The sequence below is a fragment of the Nestor notabilis genome, unplaced genomic scaffold, assembly GCF_000696875.1.
Source record: "Nestor notabilis isolate BGI_N333 unplaced genomic scaffold, ASM69687v1 scaffold328, whole genome shotgun sequence".
NCBI lineage: Eukaryota > Metazoa > Chordata > Aves > Psittaciformes > Psittacidae > Nestor > Nestor notabilis.
Window position 1 is genome coordinate 8,981 of NW_009939404.1, and position 16,715 is coordinate 25,695.

At 39.1% G+C, this 16,715-nt stretch overlaps 1 protein-coding gene across 1 annotated transcript in view; it reads left to right on the forward strand.

Annotated features, from left to right (window-relative positions):
- Positions 1 to 1,760: 1,760 nt before the first annotated feature.
- LOC104409830 (disheveled-associated activator of morphogenesis 2-like) overlaps positions 1,761 to 16,715 on the forward strand; it is a gene marked incomplete at its 5' end in the record, with an annotated part of 73,042 nt that continues 58,087 nt past the window's right edge. Inside the window, 3 exons of the mRNA XM_010019825.1 lie at positions 1,761 to 1,835; positions 8,186 to 8,280; positions 14,672 to 15,005. Coding sequence (XP_010018127.1) covers positions 1,761 to 1,835; positions 8,186 to 8,280; positions 14,672 to 15,005 — 504 coding nt within the window. The remainder of the gene's footprint in view (positions 1,836 to 8,185; positions 8,281 to 14,671; positions 15,006 to 16,715) is intronic.

Consider the following 16,715-nt stretch of genomic DNA (forward strand, 5'->3'; position numbering starts at 1 on the left):
ACTATTTATTATCATGAGGTGGTGTCTGCATAGCAATTGTGGGTGTAATTGGTATCTCTTGCCACTTTGCCAGCCTCTTATACTTTTCGTACAGTAGTAGTCTACTAAATGGTGCTTTGTTTAAACCTTCTTCTCAATTGTTCATTTGGATAAAAGGGCTGATTAAAGAGTTGTGATATGTCTAGGATGTGTCCGTACTGTAGTCCTTTACTTAGAGGGGGACAAAGCTGTTTTGTTGGTATTGTAAATGGAGATACCCTTTAGTTTACATGTTAAAAGACCAGTAGAATGAAAAGAAGGGAATGAAAGATCAAAATCTCAGTCATTACTTTGTTTTTAATTCTAAATATGAAGATTTTCATTTGTGCAGAACTCTTACCCTGTGTTGGTATGTAGCCTGGCAGGAACTTGTCAGGTAGCAAGGTGTTTTATGAATGTGGCACAGGAGGGAGCAAGTAGAGCTGTTTCTCATCTCTAAACCAAACAGTTCTGGAATAGCTGAGGTACTCCAAGAGGCCTACAGACATAATATTTTTCTCTATCTCTTCCAGGTTAACTTTTCTGGTGTGAGTAAACATTCATAGACAACAGTGGTGAGATCCACACAGTCTTCATACATCTTTGGACACCTTAGGATGATTCAAGTGTTTCAATTTCTTATCATATGCTAGGAGTCCTAATATGAATTATTTGTAGTTTATAAAAGGAGATTAGGATCCTAGAAACCAAAACTCACAGTGACCATTACACCTATCTAGAAATAAATATACCCATTAGAATGAAATGTAATTTTCATTGAGCAGCCAAGGAAAAAGAATTGGTTCCTGAGTAGGGTAGGTCTTCTTTTAGAAGTTGAACTTGGTGGTGTTTAGCCTAGCGAAGATGATATCAGGTGGATTTTTTGGGAGACAGGGATAGAAGGATTAATACTTCTTCGACTATAACTGAGGGGATGCTGTTCTGTTCCTTTGGATGTTCTGAGGTTGTGCTTAACTTAATGGAATAGAATAGAATAGAATATTTCAGTTGGCAGGGACCTATGACAATCATCTGGTCCAACTGCCTGAGCAATTCAGGGCTGACCAAAAGCTGAAACATGTTGTTAACGGCATTGTCCAAATGCCTCTTAAGGCATCGACCACTTCTCTATCTCTAGCAAGCCTGTTCCAGCATTTGACCACCCTCCCAGTAAAGAAGTACTTCTTAATGTCTAGTCTAAACCTCTTTTTGGTTTATCACATCAAGATGAAGCAGTCTTTTGGCTTCTTTTCAGGTTTCTTGATTTATTTTATTTTTCCCTCCATAGCAGATGTTAAACCCCTTTGTTAGTGAATCCCACCATTGCTCTAGCAGTAGAGGCAAAATAATTTATACAATCTGTCAGTATAAAGCAACAAAATTTAAACCTGTTATCTGTATATGGGCTATCCTTCTACTTGGAAACATAGTACGTTTAAGGGACTGAAGTTTTGCTGCTTAGATGCCAAAGATAACTGTGTCTCCATCAAACTTTATTATTCTGTGTTTAATAACCTTAACTGAAGGGTATTCTTTTTATCTGGCACACCGTGGTGACAGCACTAACATTACACATTCAGAAATGTTTGTGATAAATGCCACACATCTATGTGCATTATACAAAAATATGGGGGGAGATACCACAAGAAAGAGCAGTGCGGAGAAGAATCACAGGTGATTCTACAGTGGCATTTAATCCTGTAAAGGGTCATTTTGTAACCTTGTTTAACTTTCTGTTTCAGGAACAAGAAGATCCTAATAAGCTTGCTACCAGCTGGCCAGATTACTACATTGACCGCATCAATTCCATGGCAGCAGTAAGTTACCTCTCGTGCAAAGCAGGGAAGATTTCCTACCATAGAGATGTGTTTCTTTAGGAAGAAGTCCCAAGAGGAGAAGTACGTTAGCCCAAATGCATGACTAATTTAAAACAGGGCTTCTCAAAGAAGACAAATAGGTGTATTAAGAAAGATCCTTCCTTCAGCAAAAGAACAGATTAGAGCATAAGCATTTCCAGTTTTTATTTCTACAGTACTGAGCACTGAAGGCAATCAAATTAGATTCTGGAATGAAAATTCATGAGAATATCTGATGAATCAGAAAAGCAACTTTTTGAAAACTAGGTGAAGTTTTGTCTTCTTGTGTGTTTCCACATTGATTTCTAACTACAAAATAACACTGGGGTTATTAGTTTAGTAGAAGAATTAAAGAAGTAAAGAACTAAAGATAGTTGTTTATGACAATATCTACTTCTTATATAAGAGCAGGTAAATAGAGGAATGTAAGGCTGCAACACCTTAGACATCAGATACAAGCCAACACAATATTTGAGGAAAACTTTTTTCAGTTGTCCTGGTTCAATAGCTGTGTAGTATGCCTCTTCCTCTGAAGCATCCGGTAGAGCTGGTTACGAGTAGAACACCACCTGCAGATAGTGTCCACTGACCTCCTTTGATATGCTAACTCTCCAGTCAAATCTTGCCTCCAGTTATTCATAAGCAGTGCTTACTCAGCTTTCTTTGGCAGTTATGCAGAAATGATGATAGAATTCTCTTCCTAAATCTTCGGTATTGCACCTTGTTTGTTTATGTATGCTTTTATGTTTGATTTCTAAAGGCTTCTCTGCACATTTTGTATTGTGGTTATGACCTATAAAATAATTCCATAAAAATAATGCCTTAGGATGCTAAATGTGTCAGTACTAATGCATTTCTCATGGTGAAATATGTCTTGCTCAGTAAAAAAAATAATCAAGATTTACAAGTTGTTATAACTCACTGTTAAAGGATAAAAAAAAGCTGCTTTCTTCTGTGTGTCATGAATAAACAAAATGATCACCTTTCTTCATAACAGATTTTCTTGGGTCAGTATAATAGTATAGAAAGAATATGGACAGGTTTTGAGAAAAGAGATTGACATTTTGTGACTGGCATGGCACTATGCTTTTATTTCCTGACTGAACAAATTTGCTCTACAAGATCCATTAAGGAAAAAAATGAGTATGAAACCTTGCATTCTCACTGAGCCAAATACTTCTGGTAGGATTTTATCCAAGGCATCTTGAATCCACTACAAGTTTTTCCATTGATTTCAGTTACTTTTGGATTGGTCTTTAAATGATCTTGATGTAAACCTGGAGTGAATATGTACACTATTGTAAATGTGGAGCAGTTCCATGGAATAAGACTATACTTTGGCCTGTGTTTCTAATTTTAAACATGTTTTAAGAGCACCAATAAACACTAGCCCTGGTAATGTTGTTTGCGTGCCTCAGCACTGAATGATTGGTAACCTTTTATTTGGCTTAAAGCCTCATGATTTACTCTTATGCTTGAAGTGTTGAGAAGACACGCTGGGGTTAAACTCCATGCTTCTGATTTAGCACTTAGTTGCTTCACGTTTAGGCAGGTGAAACTTAGTTGACTTGATTTCACAGGAATTGTATCAGCGGAAAACTGGAGTAATACAGCTGAGAACCAGCTCCAACACACATTAAAAGACATGTTCTATTCATTATTATTTAGACCTCTGAGATTCTTAACTTCCAAATGGTTATTTTGGGTCCCTTATAATTTCAGACCTAAATTTAGTGCTAGGTTTTTTTAAATCCTTTTTTTTTTTTTTTAACTACATCCAAGTGGAGTTGGCTTAGAAGTGGTGAAAGAAAAACATGTTTCATGTTGCTTCCTGACACTGTCTAGTCTATTTCAATTTGCGTCTCCTGGGCACTATCAGGTATTTCAATATTTTAATTAGAAATACTGCAAGAAGTACTAGAGTTGAAGTGGTAGCAATAATCACAGAAGTGTTAGTTTAAAATGCCTTAAATCCTGTTTTTTTAAATAAAATTTAATCTTTGCATCTCCTGTGAATTAACTGCATAAGAATCTTTTTACATTCAGCTTTTACATCTACTCTCTATCCTTTTGTTTAATCACAAAGCTCTTTCTTTATATATATATTAGCTTGGCAAAAAAGTTCTTCCTACCTGCTGATAAAGTGGAAATGGCACCTTTATGCTGATACCATGAAGCATCTTTCTGTGGATTTCAGCAGGCCAAGCCCCCTGAGCTCAAGGATCATTTTCTCAGAAGACCCACTGCAGTGTTACCCATCATATCTGTCCCTCATAGATTATGCTTGAGAGCAATTTGGTGATGCCTGACATGTTTGACATTCCCTACTTGTAACCTTAGACCACTATGTTAGGAAGCACTTTAGGTCACAGATTCCTCATCCAGTTCAAAAAGCCATGCTTTTTAAGCACAGTTCTGTTCCCACAATTGTTCCTGTTGCTGTGACTTCTAAGATTTAATATTTTTAAAACTCAGTTCTCACAAAAGTGTATGACAGTAAAGCTGGATCTCTTTACTAGTCAGTAGTGTGCAATTCCTGTGGAGGAACTGTCCCATCCTTCAGGTACCCCGACTGAAAGGAAGGAAGGGGCCAAGTAGATCGTTGGTAGACTGTCTTCAAGACCAGTCTTTAAGGGACAGCTGCTAATGATGTCTAATTTAGAAAGAGGAGCCTCCAAATTTGCCCAGTTCTCTGATGTCTACATGCTATAAATAATACTGGTGAGTGTGGACAGGTTGTATGCCCACAGTTAGAGACAGTTTCCGTTATCAAGGTCATTGTCATCTTCTGCTGATTCATCAATACACATAACTTCTTTTTGTAAAAATGAAGCAGCTGCCCTGTTAATATCACATGTAAAGAAACCACCCTGTGCTCCTCCTGCCCTCCTCACCCCATGATACTGTCTGCTTGGCAGCACAAATAAACACAGCCCTCGCTTCACTGGGGAGGAAAACTACTGACAGCACCGTGTTGCTTTTGTGAGCTTGGCTGTGTGTGCATTTCCACAGAGAGGCTTTCAGGTGAACAGTAGTTGCCGATCTAGATTTTCGGGAGAGATGGCTCAGTCAAGAGTATAAAATAAGGGTCAAGGTTAATAAACATAGCTGTAACCAGGCCCTTTTCCTGGACCCAGAAAGCATTTGTTCAGGACAGAGCAGCTTCAAAGGATGTTAAAAGTATATATTTTTCAGCAGAATTTAGCAGGTGAATGGTAACTCTCTTCCTCCATCTGGGTTAGGTAACATCTATGTTACTTTAAACTTATTTGCTGAAAAGTTCAGGTTTTTTAAATTACATCTACTTGTAGTTTATGATTCATAGCTAATTCTTTTGGTTCAGTCTTGATGTAGTTAGAGATTAGGTGTACCTTGAATTTCAACTAGCTTATTTTCTGTGAAGAAATGTTTTATCCAGATAAATCATTGGAGGCATGGAATACAGTATTTTTTTTTCTCAAATTTTGATTTTAAGTTTACTTGGATTTGTTTATGATCAGAAGTCATTTCAATAATGGTAACGCTTGTTATTATTTTAGACAAAATTGAAAAAAAAGCTTGGATTATAACGAGAAATCAGAACATGTGGGTTGCTTTTTCACTATTTATGCCTCTTTTTTCCTTTTTTCTTTTTTTTTTTCTCTCTTTCTCACACATACTGTCATTATAGTCCCATATTTTGCTTCCCAGCACTTTAGGGGAATGATTAGCCATTAGGATAAAGTGTGGGAATTAATTTGTGCTTTCAATAAAACTAAAATATTTCATTGCAAATGGAACCAAATTTTCAAAAGTAATTTCTTGGACTGCCTGAAGTTTTACACATTAAATTCCATGTGAATGATTTTTTTCATATATTCTTTATATTTTTTGAGCTGACGAATCAAGCAACTGAATGCTGTACTTTACCAGGTGATGCACTTAAATCTGAAAACCTTAAATATGCAAAATGTCTTTGTAAAAAAATTATTTTAAAAAAGCCTTATGTATACCATTGTTTAGGGACCAGATAAGGACCTCACACTATTTTGCTTCTGATCCCTAGTATGTTTGGTTAACTGTTAATAACTAGCTGCATCCTAGTACAGCAGACGTTAGTCCTCGAGTGCAGTTTGTAGTTCAGGAAAGCAATTCATCAGTCAGCCACATTAATGAAATCCAGCCTCAAACAATGACAGTTCCCTCCCCTCTGTCTCCCAGGGACAGTTATGTTTTCTGTAATTCTTGCCAAGAAAGCTATTTCATAATGCGAACGCGTGACCAGTCTGTCTTTAGAGAGGGCATGAGGATTTGAGTTCCTGGCCACGCACAGGAGTGAGAAATGAATGGCTCTTGGCCGCCTGCAGCTTTAGAAAAGGGGTGTTCTATAATCACCCTCTGTTGTAAAGGCAGGATTATTTGTACTTGTTTCATTTGGAAATGGGCCTTTTTCACTCTGAACACAATACCATTGAGCACCTTCCTACCATCCCTTTGGTTTCCCCCCACAATGGCTCAGAGGAGAAATTAAGCAATTGGAGGAATGGGAGCCTTTCAAAGAGGCATTTATGGGCCAAAGGAAAGATGACCAGATGGGCTGTCACCCAAGAAAATACAAATCAAGTCCCAGATCACACCCCAGGACTCTGCCATTGAGATTCTATAATGCCTGTTCAGGATTTCTGTTTATTTTTTGAAGAGAGGGATCATATATGGCTTGGCTTAAGCATTTCAATTTATGTTTCTGGCTGTCGGAGGATGCTGGCAAAAGATAAAACATCATCAGCTCGTTTTCCATCAGTAGCGCTCTGTCATTCCATTAGGGCAGGAAATAGCTTGCTCTGTTACTGAGTGAATTTGACTTTAGCATGGATCAGAGAGAGGACCCCTAGAGTTAAACACATCTCCCCATGCCAGCTGTTCAGCATAAGACTGCAGCGGCATGTAGCCAAATGACCACCCTCAAGATCCGACATGTGTTGGCACCACACGGTTTGCAAAAAGCAAGCAACATGGGAGCATTTCCAAGGGAAGTGAGGTGTCGGGCTGGTGGCGGGGGCAGGGTTAAAAGAAGTTCCAGTGAGAGGAAGGTTCTCTTTGGTGCTTTCTAAACAGTAAAAAAGGACTTAAATATTTTGTTGTAATGGGCCGTAATTGTAGCTACTTAGATTCCACCACAGAGATGGTGGAATCATCAGATCTCTGATAGATGATACTAGTTTAATTGGGTTATTCATTTGAGAAGGGGTTCAGAGCTGCTTTCCAGACACCGAGTGATATCCCCAGGGAGTCCTGCCAATAAAAGTCATTTAACCTCTCTATTTTACAATTAAAGTGACTAGAAGACACTATATTGGCTAAGAGTTTCAGCATTGAGTCTTGACTTTCTGCAGAGTCACACATGGAAGTTGTGAGCCTGAATGGTATATGGGATGGACACTGAAGAGTCTTGCTTCACATCACAAGGTTGCAGTGGTACTGAGAGGAGATCTGGAACCCTGATTTCCTGATACAACACTCTTTTTAATGGCATTGTCTGAGAACTGTATTTTTTTGCATGTATTCCACTCATCCTCTCTCACCCCAATTTATAGTGACCCCCCAGCATCTTCAGTTCCAGTTGACTGCAAACTCTAGTTATCTCTGGCTGCATAATAGGGGGAAATCTAGTCCCTGTGTGCTTCAGTTTACTAGTTAAAACCCAGGGATTTTGTGATGCTCTAACTTTCCATTCCTAATTAGCAAGGCCAGAGTGTATGGGGAAAATCAGTGTCTTAAAGCAGGTGATAAACTTAGCATAGGGAAGAAAAGTCAAACTTTTATGTACACAAACTGTAATTCAAGGTACTTACAGGCTGTTTAGTCACTTGAAGAGAAAAGCTTTTATGCTTTGAAACCTGACACACAAGTCTAGGATTTTTTTTTTCTTTTCTTTTTTTTTTTTCCTCCCAAATCCCTCCAGCCATGTCAGTTTAATAAAAGATATTACGTCTCCCTACAGACTTTGTCTCGCATATCCATAGATTACCATAGCTGATCACTGTTCCAAATTAGGTGCTGTTTTCTGAGGGCATACTGGCAAGTATGATTTTCTGGGGGGTAATCCGAGAACCCTAGTTTAGCCAGTGTGGCAAAACGGTATGCTGCTGCCAGTCCACATGAGCAGCCTCATCTGGATTCAGTTTTATAGCTGAGACGCTGCTTTCCTGGTGAGAGGTCGGCAGGCACCTCTGCATGGGTTGATGGGATAGTTGTTTTTCATAATTCCTGGCTTGTCTCTTAGCTTCCAGGCAGCCTGAGCTTTCCTGATTGTCGTCATCTTTTCTGAACAGATGCAGACTCTCTATGCTTTCGATGAAGAAGAAACAGAAATGAAAAATAAAATAGTTGAAGACTTGAAGACAGCTCTGCGGACTCAGCCCATGAGGTAATGTTGTTCGTCTTTCATCACAATTCACTGCTTCCCTATGGTCAGATGTGACACAGGAGAGAGTGGCAAGGACAGAAACCTCATTGTCTCACCTCACACAAACCTCTAGTATTTCAAACAATCCACAGAGAGCCTTACAGACCCTGGTCTGGACCTGCCTATTTGGGAGGGCACACTAATGTAAAGCATGTAGCTTCAGGAAAATAAAAGAGAAAGTCTTCAGTGAAAAACCTGTGGCAGATATGTGTAAACACGGGTAATGGTTATGAAGATCAGATTGTAGACTTCATAGCCCCCTGAACATCCCATGTAATTTGACTTCAGGTAAAATCTCAGTCTCTGCTCTGGACTTTGAATTCAAGCTTCCTCTTATCTATATGTAATGCGAACTGTTTGGTACAAAGCTACTAATCCATCTGACATCACCTGGTTTGGCATTCTTCCTGTTCTGTGTGTAACTGTGCTGTAGAGAAACGTTAAGAGAATTTATTGTGCACTGTGTCTTTGAAGGTAAGGTCATCTTTGTTTATCTACGAACAAAGCTCTGAATGTTAGCAAGCTAACTAGCATAGAAACCTTTTCCATTGAACAGTTAGAAGACCATTGTGCAGAAGCAGTAATTGTAGTTGATATGATCTCAGGAAACACTTGGACAAAAAGTTTCTGAGTGATTTTGATTAGGCCAAAATAGGCCAAATGCATTTGCATCAACACTGTACTGAAGTCATAGTTTCAGAGTTTCACTGATGCCTAAGCATTAGGAACCTAACCAATCATATAAATAAATAAAAACATCTCAAAGAATTTACATTGCAGTAACTTTGACTTGAAGTGAAGACATATTCTGAGACTTCTTGCAGAGCTAAGTGCTGATTGTGTTTCCCCCCTTCATGTTGAAAAAGCTGACTGCTTGCAGTTTCTCACCTCGCAGCAAGTGAGAGGTAGAACACATCAGCTTAAACCTCAGGTTTTTACCTCCTGTTGTGATGGGCTGTAAAACAGCACAAAGCCAGGTTCTGGTGCTCCTCTGAGGCATAAAGTTTCATCAGCCTTTGGCTGAGTGCTTTTAACGTGGAAGTGGAGAAACGGGGGCCTGTATTGAGACGCAGCCCAAGGGGATAAGTGACTCTTCGATCCAGTCTATCACTGTCCTAAATCAGAGAACACAGTAAAATGCAACTGGACTTTGTGTTAAAATGGAAGCTGCCAAACTCCCAACTCTCACAAGGATTTTAAAACAAAGTCCTGTGCTGCTGAGACTTGCTGTAGCAACTCTGTAACATTAATGTGGAGCTGATATGGTGCTTACTCTGTGAAAGCCATAGCTTTCGTTGAGCATAGCCATGGCAGCAAAGCCTTTCTGCTGTGTCCAGTTGAAGCACTTTGGTGGCTGCCATTGGTTGTTCTGCTCTGTCATTTTAAATAAGACAGCCCAGCCTCCTTGTTGAATGCAAGTCAGTAGAGAAGAAGAAAGAGAAATGTCTTTCGCTCAAAGCCTTGCAAGGTTTTCCTTCTCTGACCTATACGGCTTCTGCTGGGTCCCCTTGACAGCAGCCTGTTGCTTCATCTGTTTATAATAACCCTAACAAGCTTCAGTACAAGCATCTATGAGCTGCCCTATAAAGTGTTCACTTCTCAATCACTGGCGATGGTTAGGGGGCTCTCTTTTTATTTTTATTTTTTAATAGTTAAGCCAAGCCAAATTTTGAGTTAAGTCTTATGTCTCAACTAATTTCCAGCAACTCAATTCGTTAGCTGCCAAATGGGCTGCATGCCAGTGCCTGATCAACAAGCCAATTTCTTCTTGATGGAAAGGTTGCAGTAGAGAGGCCCTCAGCTCCATCAAATCCCTCTCATAAGCACTATGATACCCAAGCCTTCAAAATACTAGTCTTTCTAGCTGAATTTGGACATCAAATCCTATTTTCCTTGCCACTTCTGTTTATCAGGCCTCTGAAGAAAATAGAGACCTAAATTCACACAGGATGAACTGTCTGGAATCCATTTGTGATGGTAGGGTATTACAGGGGCTCTGACAGCTTACCAAGGCTCCTCTGCTTGAATTCTCTGATCTAGAGGAATCAAAAGAAGAAAAATGCACTTGTTTGGCTCTGTGTTTTATTTTACTAGAACTGTGACTCTTCTATTAGAAAATGCAGAGTAATGGTATTAATCTATACCTCTACCCCAACACCTGAGACCTAACAGCAACAAAAATTGAAGCAGAATGATCCAAACTCAACTTCCTCTTCTCTTTGGAGAAAAGGCAATAGAAACATCCCTGGGCAGCTAGTTGGCTCCCTTTAAGCAAGTGCATTTTGTTCTGGTGTTTAGGAGCTGCCCTGAAATAACAAAGCCAGTTTATGTCTCAGCATGCAGGAACAACCCCAGCCTTAGAGAACAAAAAAGCCCACATCTGCATCTTGTAAGGAAGCACATTTTCTTTTAGGTTTGTAAGAACTTATGACTATAAACAAGTGTGATGACAAACTGTTGGACAGAAGCAGTGAAAGAAGAGCTTTTCTTTTGGTATTTTGGTGCCCCAAAATGGAGGTTCAGAAGTGCAATAAAAGTAAAAACTTACAAGGGACTGGGGGGGAAAGAAAAACAAACCAGTTTTGGAAACACAGAAAAATACCTCCTTTAGTTTGATTCATCGCTAAATCCCTTTGCTGTCTGCTTTTCTCCTTTTGTTTAATTTGGATTTACCTCCTGTTATTTTTGTTTGATTTAGCCGTGTTGCATTAAGTGCATACTGGAGATGATCATCTATGCATCCAGCAAGCAATATCCATTATGCTGAATTTGTCAGCAGTTCAGTATTGTCAGGATTATGTGTGCCCTGATTCAAAAACTGATGCTGCAGGGAACTATAGCCTTGGCTGTTAACAGGGTGGGAACATCCTGCTCTCTGCACACCCACAGTGTATGATCTTTCTTTCCTGAGCTGAATCAGGACTCATAGGGAGGCTTTTCCCCCCGCTGCCTTTGGTCATTACCTCTTAGGCTGCCCTATCTGCATTTGCATGAAACGTTTGTTATTGGAGTTAGCTAACTCATTCTGATCAGCACTCTCAAAAACTTGAAAGGCTAAGAGGCACCTTGACTTTTAAAGTGTGCTAAACTGGTCAAGTGAGAGTCTGAGGTGAGGTTAGGCTTTAATTTGCTTGTTTAGCACCTATTAAAACACACCCTGCTTTATTTACACTTGAGCTTTTGGATGTGTTAGCCAGAATGCATTGGCAAACATGCTTAACTTTACACCTTCCAGTCTAGAACAAGACCTTACTTTGCAGCATAAAGGATGTATAGTATGTCAGTTAGCTACGTATGTGTATATTGTGAGGAAGAAGGTACTTTATCTGTATGAGATGGGTTTGCTTTTGCACATACACACACACATAGAGCTCTCCTTACAGACATACAGATACAAAACCACCAAACAGTGTGAAGATTGTGGCTCTCAGCCTGTCAGCTAAACTCTCTTATTTTTCTCTAATGATTTCTCTACATATTTATACACATAACTTCCCACACTGAGCAAATCCTCATTGTGAGTGTGTCTGTTGGCCCAGAAACTGCTACTGCCATTTCTTTATCTATTGCATGATTTCTGGTTTTTCTGGGGAATAGGAAACTGAGTGGTTTTGAAAAGAAAGATTAAAATCATCATTTGGTTCCTGCTTCTGATGTCAGCTGAAATGGGAAGGTACTTGGATTTGCTTCCTATTGAGTAACGCAGCTTAGTGTTTGCTGTCCAGACTAGGAAGAGTACAGGAAAATCCCGACATTGTTTTAACTTATGTCATTAATCAAGGTCTATGACACACACCACTTTCCTGCGCATGCCTCCTTTTTTGAATGACCTCATCCAGACAGTCCTAGAAAAATTGCTCGGCCAATGAATTTAGTGTGGGATTGTACTTAATTGGGACAATGTGACTGTTGTGCATTTATCATTTTTCTTTCATGTTTTCATCAGAGCAGGCTAAAATACATGAAGGTTGTAGTACCTTGCAAGTATTACCATCAGACTAGGTGTTCCATTCAAAAATATGTTTAAGGGACGCTTTGTTCAGCTGCTTCTTAAGGATGTTTTTAGTAGATCTCCATATCTTCAGAAAGGTATCCATCTTAAGTCTTTTCTTAGCCCTGGAAGTGAAAAGAACAGCAAAACATCTTTTTTTGGTTCAGAATATATCGTTAGCAGCAACTCTTTTAACAATATATGTGCTAATTTCAGTCATCTTTGGCATGCTAGCAGCTAAATGCATTACAGAAACTGAACTAAGTTTTAATCTTTCTATAACCGGTTTGAACAACAAACTGCTTTGAGTGAGTTACACATTCCTGGTGCACAATGTTGACCCCACTCTCTGTCCTCTAGACAGAGGGGTTCTTGCTTCTATGACCTGTTAAGAGTAGATAAGATGACGCATCCAAAGAAAGTGTAATCAGACTTGTGTGAAACTTGGCAGATTGTCTTAGCAGGCTTCAACAAAATCTTGTTTTCATTTTTGGTGCACACGTGTTCCTGTGTGTGCTTGCCCTTACTCTGATATTCACTTTGAAATTCAATTTTGAACAAAACCCAAACCTCAGACTGAAACTTTGTTGAAAGCACCAGGCTTTGCCATGTTTCTGGTCAAACTGCTGGCCCAAGTAAGCTGAAACTTGGCAAATCTATCAGCATAGTAAGCATAACTTTAAGGTAGACCCTGAAAATTCCTGTGTGGTGTGGGATTTAACCACCAGAAGACCATACATATGTCAAGTCCATATTATCTGGGAGATGTATAAGTATGGCTCAGGTTTGCCTTGCTGGTGCAGAGATGTGAACAGAGACCAGTGCAATTCAGTCTCTTACTGTGGTGCTTCCATTCATGGTAGCAACAGCATCTCACTCAAGGACAGAAGAGAGAAAGACAGTACATCACGAAGCATCTAACAGGGAGGAAGAGGGGCTGGATACAATAACACAGATTTTTGGTATTTTTAATTTGTTACACAGGTAGCAATTGTTAACAACCTTTTCATTTGTTTGAGGTGCCTTTCTACATTATGCTGTTTAAAGTCTGGTCATGGACGTATTACTGTTGGTGTGCATTTCGGTAGACTGAAAATTCAAATGTAATTCACATGGTTTTGCATTCAGACATTCTAAAAAAAGTGCACCTACCCGAATGACCTGTTAAAGGAGGCAGGACGTAAACAAAGAGACCTAGAGAAATTATTTGCAGCCTGTTTCATATCTTTGAATCCCCTTTTTTAAGCCTGAGAACTCTAAATGAATGATTGAACTGATTTATATAATCCCATCCATTTCTATTGATTTGTTTAGGAGGCTATCTGCATGGTTTAATTTGACCCACCTGTATTTTTTAACCCCAATTTTCAACAAAACCTTAAACTTTTCCAAGACTTTATTTTCATCCTCAGTTTCCATAATATTAATCTGAGGAAAGGCAAATTTTATGGTAGAATACAGTAGAAACAGAGCTCTAGTGATGTCAGTAGTCAAAATAAACCTATCCTGCTGTAGGTTCAGTCTTTGATGTATCATTTGGTAACTGATTAATTCCGTATTTCCTCTATTTATGATGTTTCTACTCTACATTTTGCTACTGCCGGTTGACAATGGAGCTGCTCCATCCATAATATATCTCCTCAAACTAAAACCAAACAATCAAACAACAATAAAAAAATCACCTGAGGCCATTACAGGAGCTTTGCCTTTTACTGAAGAACATGACCCTTTTGAATTATAATATGTTCCTATATATTCACGGGATCTGAGTGTGAAGTCAGTGCAGCTGACAGACAAAGTTGTAATGAGTTTGCCTCTGCCGGTGTACCCAGCTCTTGGAGGTGGAAGCCTATAAGCAGTGTTGACTAAAAGTTTGACCATAGTCTACAAATGTTTTGCAATATAGTCTGAACTCAAAAATGTGGTGATGAGTCTGTATGAAAACGTATCTTGTGTGTATTAGCATATATGTAAGATGTAGCAACTTGAAAGAATCTGTTCCACCTTGAAAATGCAGCAATTATTGGGGTGGTCTACAGCAGGTGATGGTGGTAACTGCAACAAAGAACACAGAGACAGAACAGTAGGGTCACAGTGCTAAAATATAATTACCCTGAAACTGTGACACACTATTATTAGCTAGTCCATCCTGTCGTTTGTTTGTTTTGGTTTGGTTGGTTGATTTTTCTTAAATAGCTGGGAATTATTCTTTGAATGTTAGGCTGAAAACTAGCCAGCTTTTACAGATGCAGGGTTGAATAATATGGTATCTTTTGAATAAATTATTGTTAGCCTGCTTTCCTTATTTTTTCTACCTCTTTTTTATGGTTTGTTTGGTTGTTTTTTGTTTTTTTTTTCCAGGTTTGTGACCAGGTTTATCGAGCTGGATGGCCTAAGCTGTTTGCTGAACTTCCTGAAGAGCATGGACTACGAGACCTCAGAGAGCCGTATACACACATCCGTTATAGGGTGTATCAAGGCACTGATGAACAACTCCCAAGGACGGGCTCATGTTCTGGCTCATCCAGAGAGTATCAACATCATTTCCCAGAGTTTACGGACTGAGAACATTAAGACCAAGATTGCTGTACTGGAGATCCTAGGAGCTGTCTGCTTGGTACCAGATGGTCACAAGAAGGTCTTGCAAGCCATGCTTCACTACCAAGTCTATGCTGCAGAAAGGACAAGATTCCAGGTACAAGGAGGATATTTTGCCAGAAATACCCAGTATGATGAATCTTTGTAGGGAGTGATTTTTACAGTGCATATATTGCAAACTTGCTAGGTAGTAAAAAGGCAAGATTTCTCATTTTATCTTGGGAAAGGCACTGCCTCAAATAGATTATCAGCAATTTATTTTTTTTCCCCAAGACCTGATTGCTTGTCATTAATGCTAACTTAAAATCCCCTATAATTTACCAAGAAATGGGGGTTTGCTATGTTAAATGAAAGCTGCTAATCTGTTCATACTATAACCAGATGGCATTTCTGGGTGGTAATGATTGGTTCTGCCCTAGAAGCCAAAGCCACAGAATTCCAGGAGCCTCTGTCCTGATTTTAAAGCCCTTAATTTACTAATAAAAGAGTTGCTGATTAAATAATGGAGACAACGGATTAATAATGTGCAGTGGAGGCACTTCAACTGCCACTTAGCAATCAACTTATGAATTGTCACCACTTAGCAATTGTTGGCTCAAGGTTAACTCCCATTCAGAACACAGAAGGGGAAACTCAATCTTGGAGACCTTGAGGTAGGTCAGTAGATCATTGGCAAGCTTTTACTATGGATACTGCTGGCTACTATTTTAACATTCCTCTTCCTAGTGAACTGGGTGCCTTTACAAAAAAAATATAACAGGATCTGTTGCTGTGTAGGAAATTGTAGTTCCTAAACTTTAGAGTAACCTCAATAATTTACTCTTCTTTCATAGATGAAATGATAAGAGTAGTTTTGAGCCAACACCCACTGACAGTGACTCAGACCTGAGACTGGGATGCAGGAGATCTTGGTTGGTTTTTAACCCATATGTGACATTGGCAGGTCACCCCTCTGTGTGCATTGTCCCATTTGGATTCAGGCTTCATGCATGTCTTCAATATGCAGATATGTCACATATAATATATGACTCTAGAAAGGGGGACAGAGCAGCTTTCAATCTTGGTTGAAAGCTCTTGAAGCTATCTCAAAAGGGAAAATAGTAATTACAGTAAAGGTTGGAAGGTGAAGAGATTACAGCTGCAATCATAAGAATATCACCATTCTCTAGGTACAGAAGTAGGGTGGGAGTGACCAATGCAGAAGCAGAAAAGTAAGCCATTTACAGAGTTATGATGTGCAGGTTAATGTGGACTGCCTATGGAAGAGAGAAGGAAAAGCTTTAAAACCAGCTTATTTTCTATAAATTAGCTGAAATAAAGACTCCTTCCTGAATTAATTTGACATTCCTGTATACCTGAGAGACAGGTGCAGATAACCTTAAGTGCTCAGCAAAAAGCAGGAGATAACTCATGGCCCTGACACTTCTAGTCCTGTGTTAACTTATACTTGATGAAGAGACTTTGCTTAATAAACTTATGTGGAAGGTAGATGCTGAGTTTACTCAGAGTCTCCTATTTGGGTGTTCTCCCTCTCTTTTTTTATATTAGTTTAAAATATAGTGAATAACTGAGGTGATTAATTGCTGGGCAAAGTGTGCATAGGTCTTGTACAGCTGAGCTTTTGAGGAACCTGGTTTAATGATTTGCAGATCTTTACCAACTTTCATGTTCATGAAAGTACTTTGCATAAATGCTTGCTTTTGTCAAAGTGCTTTTCCATTGGGCAAAAATTGAAAGATAAATGGATACTATCTCTTTTTTCTTTCTTACACAAAATAAAATAATGCCACCCAAACCCCAAAATTAT